The sequence below is a fragment of the Juglans regia genome, chromosome 16 (assembly GCF_001411555.2).
Source record: "Juglans regia cultivar Chandler chromosome 16, Walnut 2.0, whole genome shotgun sequence".
In the NCBI taxonomy this organism is placed as follows: domain Eukaryota; kingdom Viridiplantae; phylum Streptophyta; class Magnoliopsida; order Fagales; family Juglandaceae; genus Juglans; species Juglans regia.
Genome location: NC_049916.1, coordinates 13,575,975 through 13,593,728, shown reverse-complemented (window position 1 = coordinate 13,593,728; position 17,754 = coordinate 13,575,975). Strand labels below are relative to the sequence as shown.

The 17,754-nt window shown below is 35.7% G+C and overlaps 1 protein-coding gene and 1 pseudogene across 1 annotated transcript; one reads left to right on the top strand and one right to left on the bottom strand.

Moving 5' to 3' along the window:
* Positions 1-2,034: 2,034 nt before the first annotated feature.
* Positions 2,035-16,011, top strand: LOC108998120 (annotated as a pseudogene).
* On the bottom strand, positions 14,674-15,404 carry LOC108998112 (protein EARLY RESPONSIVE TO DEHYDRATION 15-like). The gene has a single exon (XM_018974561.2). It carries the CDS (start codon positions 15,402-15,404, stop codon positions 14,940-14,942), a length of 465 nt encoding a protein of 154 aa, XP_018830106.1. The 3' UTR covers positions 14,674-14,939.
* Positions 16,012-17,754: the final 1,743 nt, after the last annotated feature.

The window sequence follows — 17,754 nt, the reverse complement described above, 5'->3', positions numbered from 1 at the left end:
ATGCAGGAGGTAGGGCTGCAACCTGATGCCATCCAACCGGGTCTGGGTCTGGGTCTGGGTCTGGCCCGGCCCGACCCGACCCGACCCTGTTTGCGCCCCAACCAGGTCCGACCCGACCCGCCTTCGGTTTTTTTTTTAAAGTGTTAGTGACCTGTGTTAAAGTATAGCTTAATGGAAGAAATATAGCGTGCAAAACAGGTTCACTAAGATCTCAAAAGACATCAAAAAAATATTGACATAAACCAATGAAAAAAATAAAAAAAGAAACCAAAAGAACTAGAATATTAATTCTTCCAAGAAAAGAAGTAAAGGTGCAAAGGCATGATGTGAATTAAAAAGAAGCATATGCAAAGACATAAAAAACAACGAGCCCTCTGATGGACTTTATCCATATTGCCCCTTCATTAGAACTAATAAAAAAAATGTACATAAGCCATCTATTACAAAATCTATCTAAATTACAAAAATATGAACATTAACGGATAAAAGATTGAGGAGCATCCAACAATCAAATAACAGCAGCTTCTCATCTCTTCCTCTATATCTGCCATTATGAAAAAGTCTAACACCAAATCAATAATAGCACATTAAATAATCCAAGTCAACATAAAGTGGTTTAGTTTCTCTAACAATAGAGTGAAAATGAAAAACATACCATCATGCAAACCATAAGCCTTGAGTTACTCCTCGTCAACGTAAGTAAAACTTGATTTTGGATCAAACTCTAAAAAAACACATGATAATTATTAAATGATATAAAAATAAACATTATGAAAAATTTTAATATATATGTAAATAAGAAATAAGTTTATTACCCAATTCCGCTTCAATGCTTTCAGTATTATCCAAGGAGGCACGAAGATCAATGGGTATTGGATCCCTCAACCAATTTTGTGTACAAATGAGTGCCTCGACTGTTCTTGGAGATAGTGAACTACGAAATGGGTCAAACACCCGACCTCCTATACTGAAGACTGATTCAGAAGAAACAGTAGAAACGAGAATGGCCATCACATCCCGTGCAACTCTTGCCAAAATAAGATACTTTACTTCATTGATCTTCCACCAATCTAAAATATCAAAATTTGGAGCTCGTCTCTCACAACCATGTTCCAAGTACTGATCGATCTCTAATTTGTTCATCAAATTAGATTCAATTATTTCTTGCTTATACTCAACCCAAAAATTCTGTTGAGAATCAAAATCAATCATACTAGGATCAACTGAGGAAGGAGGCTCAGAATAGGAAACTCCACTTGAACTCCCATACACAACACTATATTCTTCATAAATATCAATCATCAATTGTTTCATTTTTGTCATCATTTCTTCGACTAAATTACCACCATATATTGTTTTGAACAAAAAATGCAAAAGATTAAATTTGCATCTTGGATCAAGAACAACATCAATAAATATCATCAAGTTAGTCTTCTCGATTGATCTCCAATATTTATCATACTTAATCTTCATATTTGCCGCCATACATTTCAACATTGCATCATTACTTCGACACATTTTTGACAAATGTGATTGGATGCCACAAAGCTCTTGGAAATATGCATTAGATGTGATATACAAAGAGCCAGAAAGTCTCACAATATCATCATAAAAAATCTTCAAAAACTTTATCAATACTCTAACTCTCTCCCAATCACTAGAGTTTGGAGGGCTCAAGTTCACATTACGATAATAACGAAAAAAAGAATCATCATCCTTCTCCAATCGCAGAAATGGTTTTTTAAATGCTTCTGCAACTTCTAGCATTAGATAAGTCGAATTCCATCTTGTGGAAACATCAAGGCATACCAATTTCGTATAACCAATTTTCTCCTTCTCTATACACTTTTTGAATTTATCCATCTTGGGGACTTGTTTTGTTTCGCAGAAAAACCTAGAGTGGAAAGAAAAGGGTCGAGGAGGAGGCATATGGGGCAGAAAATGGTGAAGGGGGAAGGGAAGGTGACGGGGAGGCATGCCAGTTTATGAAGGAGAAAAAAAAATGAAGGGGAAGGGATCGAGACAAAAGGGACTATGGCGCAGGTTAAGATGCAGCAAACTGGGAGGGATGAGCATAGTGAAGTCGTTATCTCTATTAGGGTCTATAAGGTGCCATGAGTTCTGTTGCGGCATAGATCTTCCACGGATCAGATGAGATTATGAGGCTAGACAATAATGAAGAGAACTGTAAGTTGAATCTGGGAGGCAAGAAGCAAGGAGAATGCACTGTATTACCAGAAAATTCTGACTATAGTGAAGCAGTGATGGATCCTAAACCTGGCCACTGGAAGAGAAGAGCAGGCGTAAAAAATACAGGTGTGTCTCCTACCTTATTGTTGGTTACAAAACTAGGGGTGTGGTAGAGGGAGTGGATGGTGAAGTGAGGTAAGAGCTACAAAAGTGAGGAGAAGAAATGTAGTAATCACTGATGATAATGAAACAGCAGAGACGGATCCCCGCCAAGCATTATGAATTTGGTGAGTTGGAACTGCCGAGGGCTTGGGAGCCCTCGGACAGTCCAAGACCTCTACCTTATGGTGGGGGAGAAGTGGCCCAAAGTTGTGTTTCTTATTGAAACAAAAACTAACTCAAGTAGAATAGATGCTGTGAAAAGAAGGCTTGGCTTTGCTAGATGTTTTGTGGTTGATGCAATTGGGAGGAATGGGGGTTGGTTTTATTATAGAAGGATGAGAATGGAGTTGAGATTCAAAACTAATCGCAATGGCATATAAGTCCATGGATTCGTGATGAGGAAGCTAGATGTAAATGGCTTTTAACAAGGTTTTATGGCCATCCAAAAATCGGAAAAAGAAAGGACTCCTGGAACTTGCTTGCTCAACTAAAACCTCATGCACAAACTGCTTGGCTTGTAGTATGTGATTTTAATGAAATAATATCTCAATCAGAGAAACATGTGGGTATTCAGAGGGGGTAGCAACATATGAAACTCTTTAGGGAGGCCTTCGAAACAAACTCTCTTTTTTATTTGGGATGTAAGGGGATAAGTTTACTTGGAGCAATCAACATATTGATAATACCTTTACAAAAGAAAAGTTGGATAGGGTTGTTGCAAATTGTCAATGGATATCTACTTTCAAGGAGTGTACTGTGGTGGGACTTACAGCAAGGTGCTCCGACCATAAACCCTTACTAATGTCCATGACAATGGAAAATTATAAAAAAATGAAGAGATGTGCCTTATTCAAATATGAGGCTAATTGGGTTACTATGGAAGGGTGTGAACAATTAATTCAGCATATGTGGTCAAAGGAAGTAAATACAGTGAATCCATCGATAGGGGTCCAAGAGTCTTTAAAAATATGCAATGGGGCTTTGATTAAGTGGAGTAAGGGGTGGCTAAAGATTGTGCAAAATAAATTAGCTACAAATCTGATCAGTTGAGAAAGTTACAAGATGACGAAGGCCCCCATAATTTTGTGAGGATTAAACAGCTATAGAATGAAGTTGGTATGCTCCTAGAACAAGAGGACCTGAAGTGGAAACAGAGGGCTAAAAGAAGTTGGTACCTCATTGAGGATAGAAATACAAAGTTTTTTCAAGCATGTGCATCCCAGAGAAGAAGGAAGAACCAGATAAAGTTAGTAGCTGATTCTAATTCAAGAATGAGAGTAGAACCTGAGGAAATAGTTGAAGCCTTCAGGAAGCATTATGAAGGGATATTTCAATCTACTTGGCCCACCAAAGAGATGTGATCAGCTTTTTTGCATTCAATGGAAGAGAAGGTGATTGAGAAAATGAATGCGATGCTATTGAGTGAATTCACAAAGGAAGAAGTGGAGGCAACTATGTTTCAAATAGGACCTCTGAAATCTCTAGGGCTTGATGGATTCGGGGCATGTTTCTATCACATATTTTGGAATAAAGTGGGGAACTAGGTATGTAATGCAGTCTTAGCTGTTCTAAAAAGAGGTGAAATGGACCTAACCATCAACTCTACTTATATTGTGTTGATACCTAACGTGAATGAGCCTCTATCTATTACAAATTATAGGCATATTAGCCTATTCAATGTAATGTATAAAGTCATTGCAAAGACCTTGGCTAATAGGCTGAAACATGTAATCAATGTAGTTATCTCAAGCAACCAGAGCGCATTCATACCTAGTAGACTCATCTCTGATAGCATCGTGGTAGCCTATCAGTTCCTTCATTCCATCATGAAGAGGAGGTATGGGAAAGTGGTAAACATGGCTATAAAGTTAGACACGTCAAAGACATATTATAAGATGGAATGGAGTTATTTGGAAGAAGTTATGAGAAGAATGGTTTGACACTAGATGGATTGCTTTAGTTATGAAGTGTGTCACTACTATCTCTTATGCAGTGTTGTTAAATGGACAACCATGAGAGGTTTTCAGACCCTTAAGGGGTTAAGACAGGGTGACTCGTTGTCACCTTATTTGTTCCTGTAATGTGCAAAAGGCCTGAGCAACCTGATTAGTTTTTTTGAGCAGAAAGGATTCATCAGGGGGTGCCTATGGTGAGGGATGGAACTAGACTCACACATCTCTTGTTTGCTGATGATTGTGTTCTTTTGGGAAGGGCGAAGCTGGAGGAATTGAAGAAAATCAATAGTGTACTCGAGCTGTATGAGAAAGCCTCAGGGCAGTGTCTCAATAAACAAAAGACTTCCATTTTCTTTAGCTTGGACACAAAGGTTAATGATAGGAAATTGATTCAAAGAGAGGTGGGAGCAAGTGTCAGCAACTGCTATGAGAAATACCTTAGACTTCCAGCCATGGTATGAAGAGCAAAATACAATACCTTTCAAGGTATTAAGGACATGGTGTGGCAGAAGATAAACAATTGGAAAAACCAATTTCTATCATCTTCTGATAAGGAAATCCTTCTAAAGGCTGTGATTCAATCAATACCTTATTACCACATGAGTGTCTTCAAGCTACCTGCAAAGTTGTGTAAAGAAATATTAGCTATGATGGCTCGTTTCTGGTGGGGCTTTAAACATGAGGATAGGAAAGCACAATGGTGCAGCTGGAGTAGAATGGGGGAACTAGAAAAATCATAGAGGGCTTGGGTTTAGGGATTTTGAGAGTTTTAACCAAGCTCTACTTGCAAAGCAACGTTGGAGACAAACCCCCACTTCTTGGCTGCAAGTCCTAAAGGAGAGATATTTCATATATACTGAGTTTTTGAAGGCAAACTTAGGCCTAAGGCATTCTCTAATTTGGAGGAGCTTATGGGGAGTAATGAATTTACTCAAAGAGAGACTTAGTTGGAGGGTGGGGAATGAAAGAGATATTAGAATCTGGGGTGACAGATGCACCCCAAGACCTTCCACCTACTGCCTAAAATCCCCAATAAAGAGATTTGATTGTAACTCAAGAGTTGTGGAGTTTATTGATGAAGAAAGAGACTGATGGAAAGAAGGTGTTATCAGAGACACTTTAAATGAAGAGGAAGTTGAACTGGTATGCAACATACCCTTTAGTCTTTCTGGTTTTAAGGACAAGTAAATCTGGAGACACACAAAAGATGGACATTTCAATGTTAAAAGTGCATATCATTTAAATATGGGTAGAAGAAAGAGAGTGAAGGGAGAAGCCTTTGTTGCCTAATGGGAAGTGAAAGTTGGAAACCTGTTTGGAGGTTGAATACTCCAGGTGTTGTGAAGACTATCATTTGGAACGTCATCAATAATTGTCTCCCTACAAGAGTGAACCTCTGACTAAGAGATAGATCATTGAGAACCCTTTGTGCCCAATAAGTGAAAGAGAGGAGGAAACGATTTGTCACACTTTGTTGAGCTGTCTAGTTGTATCTAATGCGTGGGTTGAATCTATAAGCCCTATCCACAAATGGTCCAGCAATGAAGTTGATTTCGTTGTGTTATGGAAGAAGCTATCTCTGAAACTTGAGCAGAATGACTTGGATGTTGTAACAACTATCATGAAGAGGCATGGATCAGAAGAAACAAATTTATTTATGAGATGACATTCTCTAGTCTCTGAGTGGTAGTGAAATAACCAAGCGAGAGTCTTGACAAGCAGGCATAGAATAGCCTAGGGGGGTCAAAAGTTGTTGGGAGTGCTAACAGGTGTATGGCTAAATGGAGACCACCTAATTGCAGTGGTGTCAAAGTCAATTGGAATGCTGCACTTGATACATGAAACAAAAGGATGGGTGCATGAATTGTTATCAGAGACACTTAATGGGAGATTTTGGTCTTTCTATGCATGAGTAGGAAGGGAGTTACACACCCGATGATAGCAAAAATATTGGCCTTATGAAGGTCTTTGAAATTATACGTTGAACTCAACTTTAATTCTGTCACATTTGAAGGAAATGCTTTAGAAGTTATAAAGGTTGTGAATAATGTCGAGGAATGTTGGTCATGGTATGGCCAATTGATAGAAGATATCAAAGGTTTTTTCATAATAGAAGAGGGTGGAGAATTCAATATACTCATAGAGAATGTAATAATGTAGCTCATCAGCTTGCTAAGATAGGCATGTCTAGGGATGAGGAGCAAGTCTGGATAGAGTAATGTCCAAAGGAATTGTATAGGATGGTTTTATATGATACAATTTGTATAGGCGAAACGTTGAATTGAATGATATATAGAGTTAACTTTAAAAAAATGATGAGTAGAATAACTCAGTTAAAATCTCTTATGTATGTGATGGCAAGCAAGAATAATTACACTAAATTTATAACTTTTAAGTGATACGCTATATTTATTCCATAAAATACTAAATATTGTATAAAATATTATGAGAAGCCTCCTGACAAGATGCTGCGTAAATATCATAGATACACATACCAATCTCATTTTTCCATGTAGTGATTCTATACTTTTTTAAAACCTAAACCACACCATATAATTTTTATATTTCAAAATCCTAAAATATATATCTTAATAGAAAATCTTCTCGCCAGACATTCCACTAATGTTGCCAATGCTGTCTTGCCACATAGCCACCCATCGTGAAAATAATAAACAACGTCACGCAAAATAATTCTGTTGTTGGAGTCTACCAACCCAGACCCTCCCTCTCTCCCATCCACCGTTGGGAACAGGCATGACAGAAGGCCACCCAATCCTGACCCACCCTCGTGCTCCTCTATCCCATCGACTGCCTGGAACCTCTCTCCGTTCATGGCTATTGCGGCGGTAAGTCACTGATTTTTCTTTTTTTTTTTTCTTGCTTTTGGAAAATAATGTGTATGAAATTTGGATTGAGAAATCACGAATTTTTCCAAAGTCAGTCACAAATTTGGGTAGACTACAATTCATAAGTTGTAGCCTTCGAATTTTACAATCTATAGTTATTCTGGAAAGTGAGAATGGCACATCTCATATGTTGGAGTAGACTACAATTCATGGGAGGGGATCCTTGTTGGGTTGTTTGAATCTTGTATGAACAAAATAGAAGTTGAGGGGTAGGATCTTTTTATTTTATATTTGCTTTGTGGAGGTTCTTTTGTGTTTGTGCAGATTCCATTATGTTCCATTCCTGCAACGAGGATGTAAATGACGATATATACTTTCTTATTCTTCATCAATGCTTTTGATCTTTCATTTTTGATGTAATTGTGAAAAATATTCTCATCTTTTACTCATATTAGTTAGGGGAGCTCTTAGTTATTTGTGCTTTACTTCCCACTTCCCTTTTCTTCAAAAGTTAGAGCTTTTCACTTAGTGTATGCACTCTGCACCAAATATATAGCCTAGTGTGGTAGTTTGATCATGTTAGAATATTTGTTATTCTTTGGTCAGAAATTGAACTTGCTTTTAAGCCTTGCTTTCTTGCTCCAATTACAACAACAATCATGTTTATTTAGGAAGGATGTTCATTGTTGTACAAGTTCGTAATTTGGATGATAATCATATCTTACACGAAAACAACCAATTTACATAGATGAATGAGTATAATCCTGCAATGTATACTCTAAACAATGCTTTCAACTTTGATCATGGCTCTCATCCTCTCTTTACTATCCAATACTAAATACTAAAGTGATGTTTTTTCTCAACTGGATGACACAATCTTCGCTCCAACGAGCTCCAAAATTTGGGACAAAGGTATGCTACAATAGCTTGAGTTTACAAAGCTGAGACTTCCAAAATTAAAGATTTAAATATGGTGCTTACTTTTTTTCCCACTTGAATATGACGGGTGTGGTTTAATATTTAATACTACTAAGTAAATGGTTGATTCAGTTGTTTAGAATTTTGTGAGATGGGTTGATTTGCCTGTTGCAGTGAGAATTTGCGAAAGGATTATGTTCGTCTAAGTCGTTGGAACTCGATAAATCAATCTTTTTAAGAAGTCTAGGTTGAGAGGCTGGTCTTGGTTTTGGTATTGACTTGCTATGGAAGATTTTGATCTGGGCTAACAGTGCTAACAAATTATTTCAATCCTTTGTTGTGTATTTATCAAAAAAAAAAAAAATCCTTTGTTGTGTAGTGTAAGTATCTTATTTTTCTTGAAAAATATTGAATGAAATGCTTTCACTATGGACTTGTTGACTATAATATCAATGGTATCCAAAGTGAAAGCATTTGGATCAATTGGGTTGAACCTAATTTATTATGCGTTGGACAATTACAACACTCATAAAGAAGGCATTCTGTTTTCCCATCCAGTATATATGTTCATACTCTTGTTTGAGTTTGGACGTAGGATACTAGATACATGACTTGTGTGCTAATATATATGTCCATATTCTTGTTTGTGTTTGGACCTATACATGACTTGTGTGCTGATATATATGTTCATACTCTATTTTCTAGCAAATGATAAATTCATCTTCTCATTTCTGTTCAAGTTCTTGGACTACAAGAGGGAAAGACAAAGCTAGTTTGGAGAGAGAGAGAGAGAGAGAGAGAGAGAGAGATATCATTTTGCTATTGTGGCATTCCATCAAAGTTATGGATTTCTGCCAAGGCTAATAGTTTTGGCAGATGCTTTTACAATTGTTCAAACTGTAAAATCAATAAATAATGTTGATATTTGGAATTGGTTGATTTTGAAATTGAGCAAAACACTTGTTGCAAGGAGACATTGGAGTTAGCTCAACAAAGGAATGACAAGTTACGTGATTAATGTGTAATAATCGAACAAGCCAAATTTAAAGCAATGAAGAAGAAGTATAAGGGAACCTTGAAAGTGTTGTTCTTGTCATGTTTTTTTTTTTTTTTTTAAATTTTTTTTTATTTATTTATTGTAATTTGTGCTGGAATTCTTATGTGTTCGAGAAATAGTAATATATGTCGGCCGGTGCTAAGACTCATGTAATGTTGTAATGTTTAGGGCACTTTTTGGAATGTCTCGTGGATATGATGCCTCTTGCCAATGTTTAGGGCACTTTTTGAACAATTGAATGTAATGAACATGTTTTGGACAAATAATTGAGGATATGTTGGACATTTCTTGTACAAGTTTATTAACTCTTTTCGCATAGTTTTTTTTTACATGTTCTTGACAGCCTTTTGGCCATATTTTGGAAATATTTTGTATAGGTTTTGGAACATGTTTTGGACTATTTTTGTAGCCAATCTAAATAAGTACACAAACAAAAAATATCTTCAAATTTTGATTAGATTTCATAATTCGGCCTTCCATAGAGCTCAATCATCCTAAATTCAGTATTACATAAAGAAATAAAATATCATCCGTAATTTAGTTACGTAAAGAAATATCATCCTCAATTCTCAATAACATAAGGTCATCCTTGCTTGCATCATTTAAAGACATCCACTCTTTAAAAGCTTCACAATCTATTGCATAATTTACTGTAACATGAAAATAAAATCAATAAAATTCTAAAAAATTAAACACTTTAAAAAGTATTTTCCATAACATAGCAAAGTACCAAAAAAATCATATACAACGTACAATTAAGTTTCTACTAAGGACCCAAGTTTTGAGATGTCACTCCTCTATGATCACTGAACAATCTAGTACTTCTCGGTATGAGCAGCTCATAGTTATGTGATGACACATATTTGTATACTGTCCACTTCTCACCATCTTTTCTTATTGTCATCATTGCTTTATATCCAATCTTTGTCTCATCAGGTTCAAGAATTGTTCTTTTTTTTTTTTGTTTCATTGTTTCACATTGAAACCTTTCTCTTGTACAAACATAATCTACTCCTATTAATTTTATCTCCTCTTTTGACAATCGAGTATGGTTGGTCCTTATTACAAAACATATTTATCTTGCATACGCCTTGTAAGTTTCTTGGGCATCTTCTATGTCCTCAAATTCCATATCAACAAATGGCTCCAAAGGACCACTACTGGAAGAGAACATCACATTCACTACATATTTCACATTCACTCAATCTTCCACATTTACTCCATCTTCCATATTCACTTCACACTATCCATTCACATTCACATCACATTGTTCTTCCACATACGCATCACTTTGTTCTTCAACATTCCACATCACTATCTAAATTCGAAACACGATCATTCAAATTAAAATAATGAAAATATTACCAATAAGAAAAATATCTCAATTTGTGCAAAAAAATCATGCTTCAATATAGACTAGTGCATTTAACCCAACTTATATGGTTTATAAGCAACTTTGTAAATAAGCTAATAGTCTTAGAAAATCGTTTGATGTTGCATCAGTGTACACCATTTATTAGAGTGCAAGAAAAAAAAAGAAGATAAGAAACACTTTCAATTCATCTCATCTCATCATTACAACTTTTCCAAATGTCTATACAAAATGTAATAAACAATTCAACTTTTTCAAATCCCAAAATAATAATAATATTAAAAAATAATATTCTAATAATATTTTATTCAACTCATCTAAAACCATCTTATGTCATCTCACAATCCAAACGAACACTTAGACATAGCCAATATGACTTGAATGGCTCCAATGAATTTCCAATTAAATTAATCCACTATCATTAATAAGACATTAGCATTAACTACTACTCACAATATAAGGCATAAATTTATGTCTACAATGAATTGTCAAATAAAGTTACAAAAAAACCAAAATAAAATCACACAAGATATCTCTCCTTTCGTTTACTTCCTCAACCACAATATTAGAGTGTAAGGCCTAGTTTCTTTTCATAGATGAGATAAGATAAAAGTTGAAAGTTGAATAAAATATTATTAAAATATATATTTTTAATATTATTTTTGTTTTGAGATTCAAAAAAGTTGAATTATTTATTATATTTTATGTGAAAATTTAAAAAAATTGTAATGATGAGATGAGATGAGATAAAAAGTTTTGTGAAGGTGAACAAGGCCTAAGAAAAAAAAATATTTGATAATGAATACTGTTAGGGGTGTAACCGGTCTGGTCCGGTCTGGTTTTGGACAAAATTTAGGACCGAATCGATATGCATTGGTTTTGTATTTTTGAAAACCGATTACGCACCGGTTATCTTCATAAGCTGGTACATCCGATTTTACCAATTCCAGTCCGGTTCGATCCGATTTTTCGATTTTAATAGTATTAGTATTAGGGTATAAAATATAATTAATATACTAATATATTTTAGTATACTAATGTATACTAATTAATTAAAGCAAAATGTAATTAATATACTAATGTATATTAGTATTAATAATATATTATGTATTTCTTAAAAGGAATATGTTGAGAATTTATTAGGCCATAAAATGTTATTAATATATATATTTTATGTTTAAAGCATATGATCAAACAAATTTTCAGGTTTAAGATTAAAATTTTATGTTATAAATTATAATAACATTATCTTTTATATAATATAAAAAATATTATATATAATATTAAAAAAATATTTTAAAATATATAATATAATGAACCGGTCCGGTCCGGCCCTAGTATAGAACCGGACCAGTACCAACCGGTTTTGGAATTACAGATACTGATTTCAGACTAGACTGGGCCAAAATCAGACTAATTCCATCGGTTCGGTCCAGTTTTCCAGTTTGTCGATTCAATTTTACACCCCTAAATACCATGGATGTGAATGGGGTAGCTCGGGGGTAAATTTTCCAATACAAAATTTAGATGTGGAGTGTAATATTTTTGACTCAATCATGCCTTTCCATAAAGGTAAATGGGGTAGATCTGAGATAAATTTTCAAGTACAAATAATATTTAAACAACTCCTACAATGATACATTTCCGAAATAAATAAATAAACTAATAAATAAAAAATAGGAAAAAAACCATTTTCAGAGGATGGAGATAAACAGAGGAGGACGATGGTGGTATGGTTGTGGTGGCAAAATCATCCTAGAGCAGCAAATGGTTGATGATGGTGGCAAGAAAATATCGTAGATGCTGAGAGTGGAGAAAGAAATCATCGGGAGTGAATTGTACGTGACCACATCCTAGTTTAAGGAATGTGGTACGGAACCAATTTGGGTGTCCAGAACCAATTTGGGGTGACTGGCCACCACTTTATGTGGTAGGATTGCCCACTTGTATCTTTATATATATATATAATTTAAATATATTTTAAAAAACGAAATCTAATCCTTTGTAAAGATTATGAATCACAAATTAGGCTCAATCTTGATTGAGAAACACTCAACTCATCTCATAATTACAACTTTCACAAATTTTCATATAAAATATAATAAATAATTCAACTTTTTCAAATTTTAAAATAATAATAATATTAAAAAATAATATTCTAACAATATTTTATTCAACTTTTAACTTTAATCTCAACTTATCTCATCTTAACTCACTATCTAAACCAAACTTTATTCGTTTGTTGAGGTGTTAACCATTAAAATTTAATTGTAGGGGACTACATCCTGGTTTAAGGGATGTTGCCCGAAACTAATTTGGGGTGATCGGCCGCTCCTTTTTCTTGGCGGGACCGCCCACTTGTATCTTTTATATATATATATATATATATAATTTAAATATATTTTAAAAAACGAAATCTAATCCTTTGTAGGGATTAGGAATCACATTTTAGGCTCAGTTTAGATTGAGAAACACTCTCATCTCATCTCATATCATAATTACAACTTTAAAAAATTTCCACATAAACTACAATAAACAATTTAATTTTTTCAAATCTCAAAAGAATAATAATATTAAAAAATAATATTCTAACAATATTTTATTCAACTTTTAACTTTCATCTCAATTTATCTTATTTCAATTCATTATCCAAACCTAACCTTATTCGTTTGTTGCGGTGTTAACCTTTAAAATTTAATTGTAGGGACCACATCTTGGTTTAAGGGATGTGGTTTGGAACCAATTTGGGTGTTCAGAACCAATTTGGGGTGACCAGTCGCTCCCTTTATGTGGCGGGACCGCCCACTTGTATCTTATATCTACTCTATTATAATAAGTGGCTATATAACTACTATTCTTGTTTTCTGTTAATTTTTATTGTTTTCTGTTAACGTTTCTGACTTTCCCGTTAAGTCCGTTTGTATTGTAAAATGTAGGGTCGGCTGAAAGGGATAAGATGTCAGGTCTTCTGTTTAATTTTTTTTCACATTTCCATCTTCTCATTCGTTTCTCTCTCTCTTTAGTCTTGATCGTCTCTCTCTCTCTTTAGAGTCATCAGCACAGACGCATCATGGCACAGTGTCCAGGTTCATCAACGACCAACTCATAGACTTGAAGCTTGGAGGGGTTCACGACTGCAAGGGTTCTCAGTCGACGGATACATCTGATATGGTGCCATGAGAAATTCCTAAAAACAGAAAGGTTCAAGCACTTTGTGCTTCTCAAGTAACCAAATATATGGGCATTGCAGAGGCCATGCACCTTTGCTGCTGCTTCATGTTAAGATTCTCCACTTGGGCTCTCGAGCCTCTGATTTCTTGTCTAGGTTTTGTTTGTGCCGTCAGATTTAGTGGGTATTTCCTCTGTTTCCCATATCTTATTATTGTTTTCCATACACCCATGTGATGAACCGCCCAATATACTTTCTAAAAAACATGAGTTTTAGATGTAGTTTGCCCAGATCTGGATTTTGTCTGCTCAGATTTGGGTTCTTGATATTCTTTTGGGTTCTAGATGTAGTTTGCCCATATATGGATTTTGTGTGCCCAGATCTGGGTTCTCAATAAATGTCTATGGGCATTTTTTCTATAAATTTCTTTCATTGAGTTATGTTCAAACAATGAAACATGCTAATATTGTAGTGACTTGTCTATGGTGCTCGAGGATCTAGATCAGACAATGAAACATGCTAATATTGTAGATGGAAAGCATATAGCAAGGTAATATTATATACTCACTACTTGTTAGGTATTTTGTTTGGGTATTCATAAGTTGACATTGGACAAAACTTCTTACAATATCTTAAGAAAAATGCTACAGACAACCGGCCCGTATCCCCGCTGCGACATCGTGTCCGACGTGGCTAAATGATAACGACATCGTTTTACAAAAATGGAAAATAGAAGAGGTTCTGGATCGCCCTCAGCTTCTCCATCATCGTCTACAACAAGTCATTTTGGATCGCAAGCTTTACCACTGGCCCTACCCGATCTCGCTCACCATGATTCATATGGCCTTCTACTCCCCCATCGCAAGCTCTAAAACTAGCCTTCTGCTCGTTTGCGTCTTCAAGGTCTTATAGGAGCACGCTTCCATGAACCGAGACCTCTACAATAGGTCTGTCGTCCCCATTGGCGCCCTTTACTCTCTCTCCCTCTGGTTCTCCAATTCCACTTTTTTTTTTTTGGTGATAAACATAACCTCTTTTTTTCTTCTTTCGTTACAATTTCTACGTTTTTTTTCACATTTTCTATTCCAAGAGAATTGTTGGTAAGCTGACAGTAAACCGTACAAAGAAACGAGAATGAACAAGGATGGACGAAAGAGTTGCAACCTTGCTCTATACAGAAGCTGCAGAAAGCGAAATGCGAAACATTACTTTGCTTGGGTACTACATAAAGAACTACAAGAAGCTAAAGTCACATCAAGCTTGCTCCCTTTCAACGAGGCTGCTGGATGCGTCGGGGGCTGCATTTTGGGTTCACGTACTTGGCTGGTTTCTCTGAATACTTTGAACGTTGAACTGGGGACTTGGGACCTCCTCTTTCATCCAAAGATTTCAGACTTTTCACCAGTGCCTCAGCATTCATTCCAAAGCCTTTCTGTTCAAAAGACGGGCTATACACATCGTACTGAGTTTCCTCCGTATTCGAAAAATCTTCCCCATCATCAAATTCAAAAGTCTCCGGTAGCAAATCCACTAAATTGATACCATCAAAATCATCCTCGGCATTGTCATAGAAACCATCCTCACCCTGATGCTGGCTGAGCCAATAGTCACGGTACCATGTTGAGGTTGTGACCAACTGCCACCATTCCGGAGAGAAATCCTCCACTAGGCAGAAAGCAGCAGGAATGAAAAGAGGGGCGTTAGGGTTCAATGTTGACCTTCCTCCTGAAACCATTGCTATATTTTTCTATCACCTCCAAGCGTTGGTTCTTTTACCTTCAGACCGAAGAAAATATCTCTATCCCTCCCTTATCTTTCTTGAATTGAAGATTTTGTCGTCCAGCTAGCGAGACGTGCGACGCGTCTCCAATTCCACTTATATCTACATCTCTGTCTCCTTCATCCAGATGCTCAAGGCCCTCATGCCCGTCTCCGTCTACTCCATCGGCCTTGTCTTAAAAAAGGACACTTTCAAGTCTAACACCATGCTCCAAATGGTCTCCATCTCCCTCGGCGTCGCCATCGCCGCCTACGACGAGGCCAAGTTTGAATCTTGGGGCGTAATGCTGCAGCTCCTGGCTGTCGCATTCGAGGCCACCTGGTTGTTCTTGATCCAGATTTTGTTGAATTCCAAAGGTATTAGCTTGAACCCCATCACGTCGCTTTTGTATGTCGCGCTGTGTTGTTTGGTGTTCTTATACTTGTCGTGGATGATAATGAACTACTCTTTGTTGAGGGACACTTCCAATTTCCAATTGCATTTCGTGATCTCCGGGAATGGGAGAGAGGACAGAGAAGGATCGGGGGTTGTGATTGGGGGGAGGGAGAGTAAGGGTTCGTGAGGTCGAAGCACCAGTACCTTGGAGTAGAAATGGGAATGGGGAAACCAGAGGCCAGAGCCTCTTTTGTTTTCCATTTTTGCAAAACGATGTCGGTTTTATTTTAGCCACGTGGGACGCGATGCCGCAGCGGGGATACGGGCCGGTTGTCCGTAGCATTTCCCATATCTTAAACCATGTCAAGTGCTTCCAAATGCTTACTTTGGATGCCTTTTTGTCAGATTATTGCACAATTTACAACTCTTAATTGCTCTTTGGACATGTGAGGGCAAAATAAAGTTCCAGCATAATGTTTTGATATTTAAATAGAATGTTGTATTTTGTTTTCATATTGAATTTGAGTCACTAACCTTAATAAATACTACCTTTCATCTTCAGGAACTATTGAAAGCTCCATTGGTTTTACGGTACTAGATATATATATATATATGCTTTTGATCGTAGGAGGGCATAATCTTGTCCTCATTCTCCTGGTCACAGATAAATTTAAATGTGTTCTTTCAGGCAATCCAACAAGCTTATTCTACAATCACTTCTACCTAGAAGTTTCAGTTGCAATCTAAATCCATACAAAATTGTGTTCTCACAGAGAGATCCTTCAAACAATGGAGTTACCTCCAAATCTGCAAGATGATGGCTCTGAATTCTGGGAGGCATTTCTAATTTGTTCTTTGTTAAGTTGATGTTTTGCATTATGATATAAACAACAATGTAATATGCAGTGTATTGTGAGTGTTGATATCTATTATTAATTATTTTTTTTATAAAAATTTGAATGGGCAATAAAAAGTTTAAAATGCCTATAAAGATATTCATTATATAAAATATGCATATAAAAAATAATAAACATAATGAATTATTAAAAAAAGCCTTTTAAAAGTGTTCAAAAGATTTTCTTATAAAGGCTTTAAAAGTGTTTAAAAAATTACGTTTAAAAAAATCCTTTTAAAAAGTGCCAAAAGCTTTTTTTTTAGAAAGTGATAAAAAGGTTTTTTAAAAAATCAATTTAGAAAGTGTTAAAAAAATATGCAAAAAAAAAATCCAAATCTGGTTAAAATCCGAGTATCCGGGCTCAAATCTGATACTTGCCAGGATTTTCAGGATTTTGACTAGGTTTATCTGGGCGGATATCTGCCTAGTTTTAGAAAGTTGGATCCGGATCCGGATGTTCCCGGATATCCGGATCCGGATGCACAATCCTACTAGAGTGTTAATTACATTCAAATAAATATTCTAGAGTGTTGATATTGAAAATCGTTTGTCGTACGGTGCCACATGTTTTCATGTGTTATGCTTTGACCCTACTTCAATACAAAAATATGTGTTATGCTTTGAAGTCGATATAATAGTCCGCAATGGCTTTTTAGATGGATTGATATTTAGGGTTGTTCGCTCTTTCATAATTGTATTTCTGTCTTAATTTTATGCATATTCTGTTAATTTTTTTATTCCAATATTGTAGCTTAAACCCTATATCTTTAAATATGTAGGGTTGATTTGTACAAGACGAAAGCAAAAAAATCTCAGAAATAATTCAAACAAAGCCAATTATACTTGGAACAAGGATAATGGTTCGTTCTTATAACAGTATTTTTAATAATTAACATTCTTATATTTTCTTTTATATCATATATGCCTACATTAATCTCAATTCTTATTTCTAATGAAGGATTATCTCTTTCATCACGTTCAAAAAGTATATTTATGACCAATCGTGTTATTCCTGAGGCAACTTCTTTGCAAGAA

Bases quoted from the DNA above. Each gene is read 5' to 3' on its own strand.
- LOC108998112 (XM_018974561.2), bottom strand. From the start codon at position 15,404: ATGGTTTCAGGAGGAAGGTCAACATTGAACCCTAACGCCCCTCTTTTC.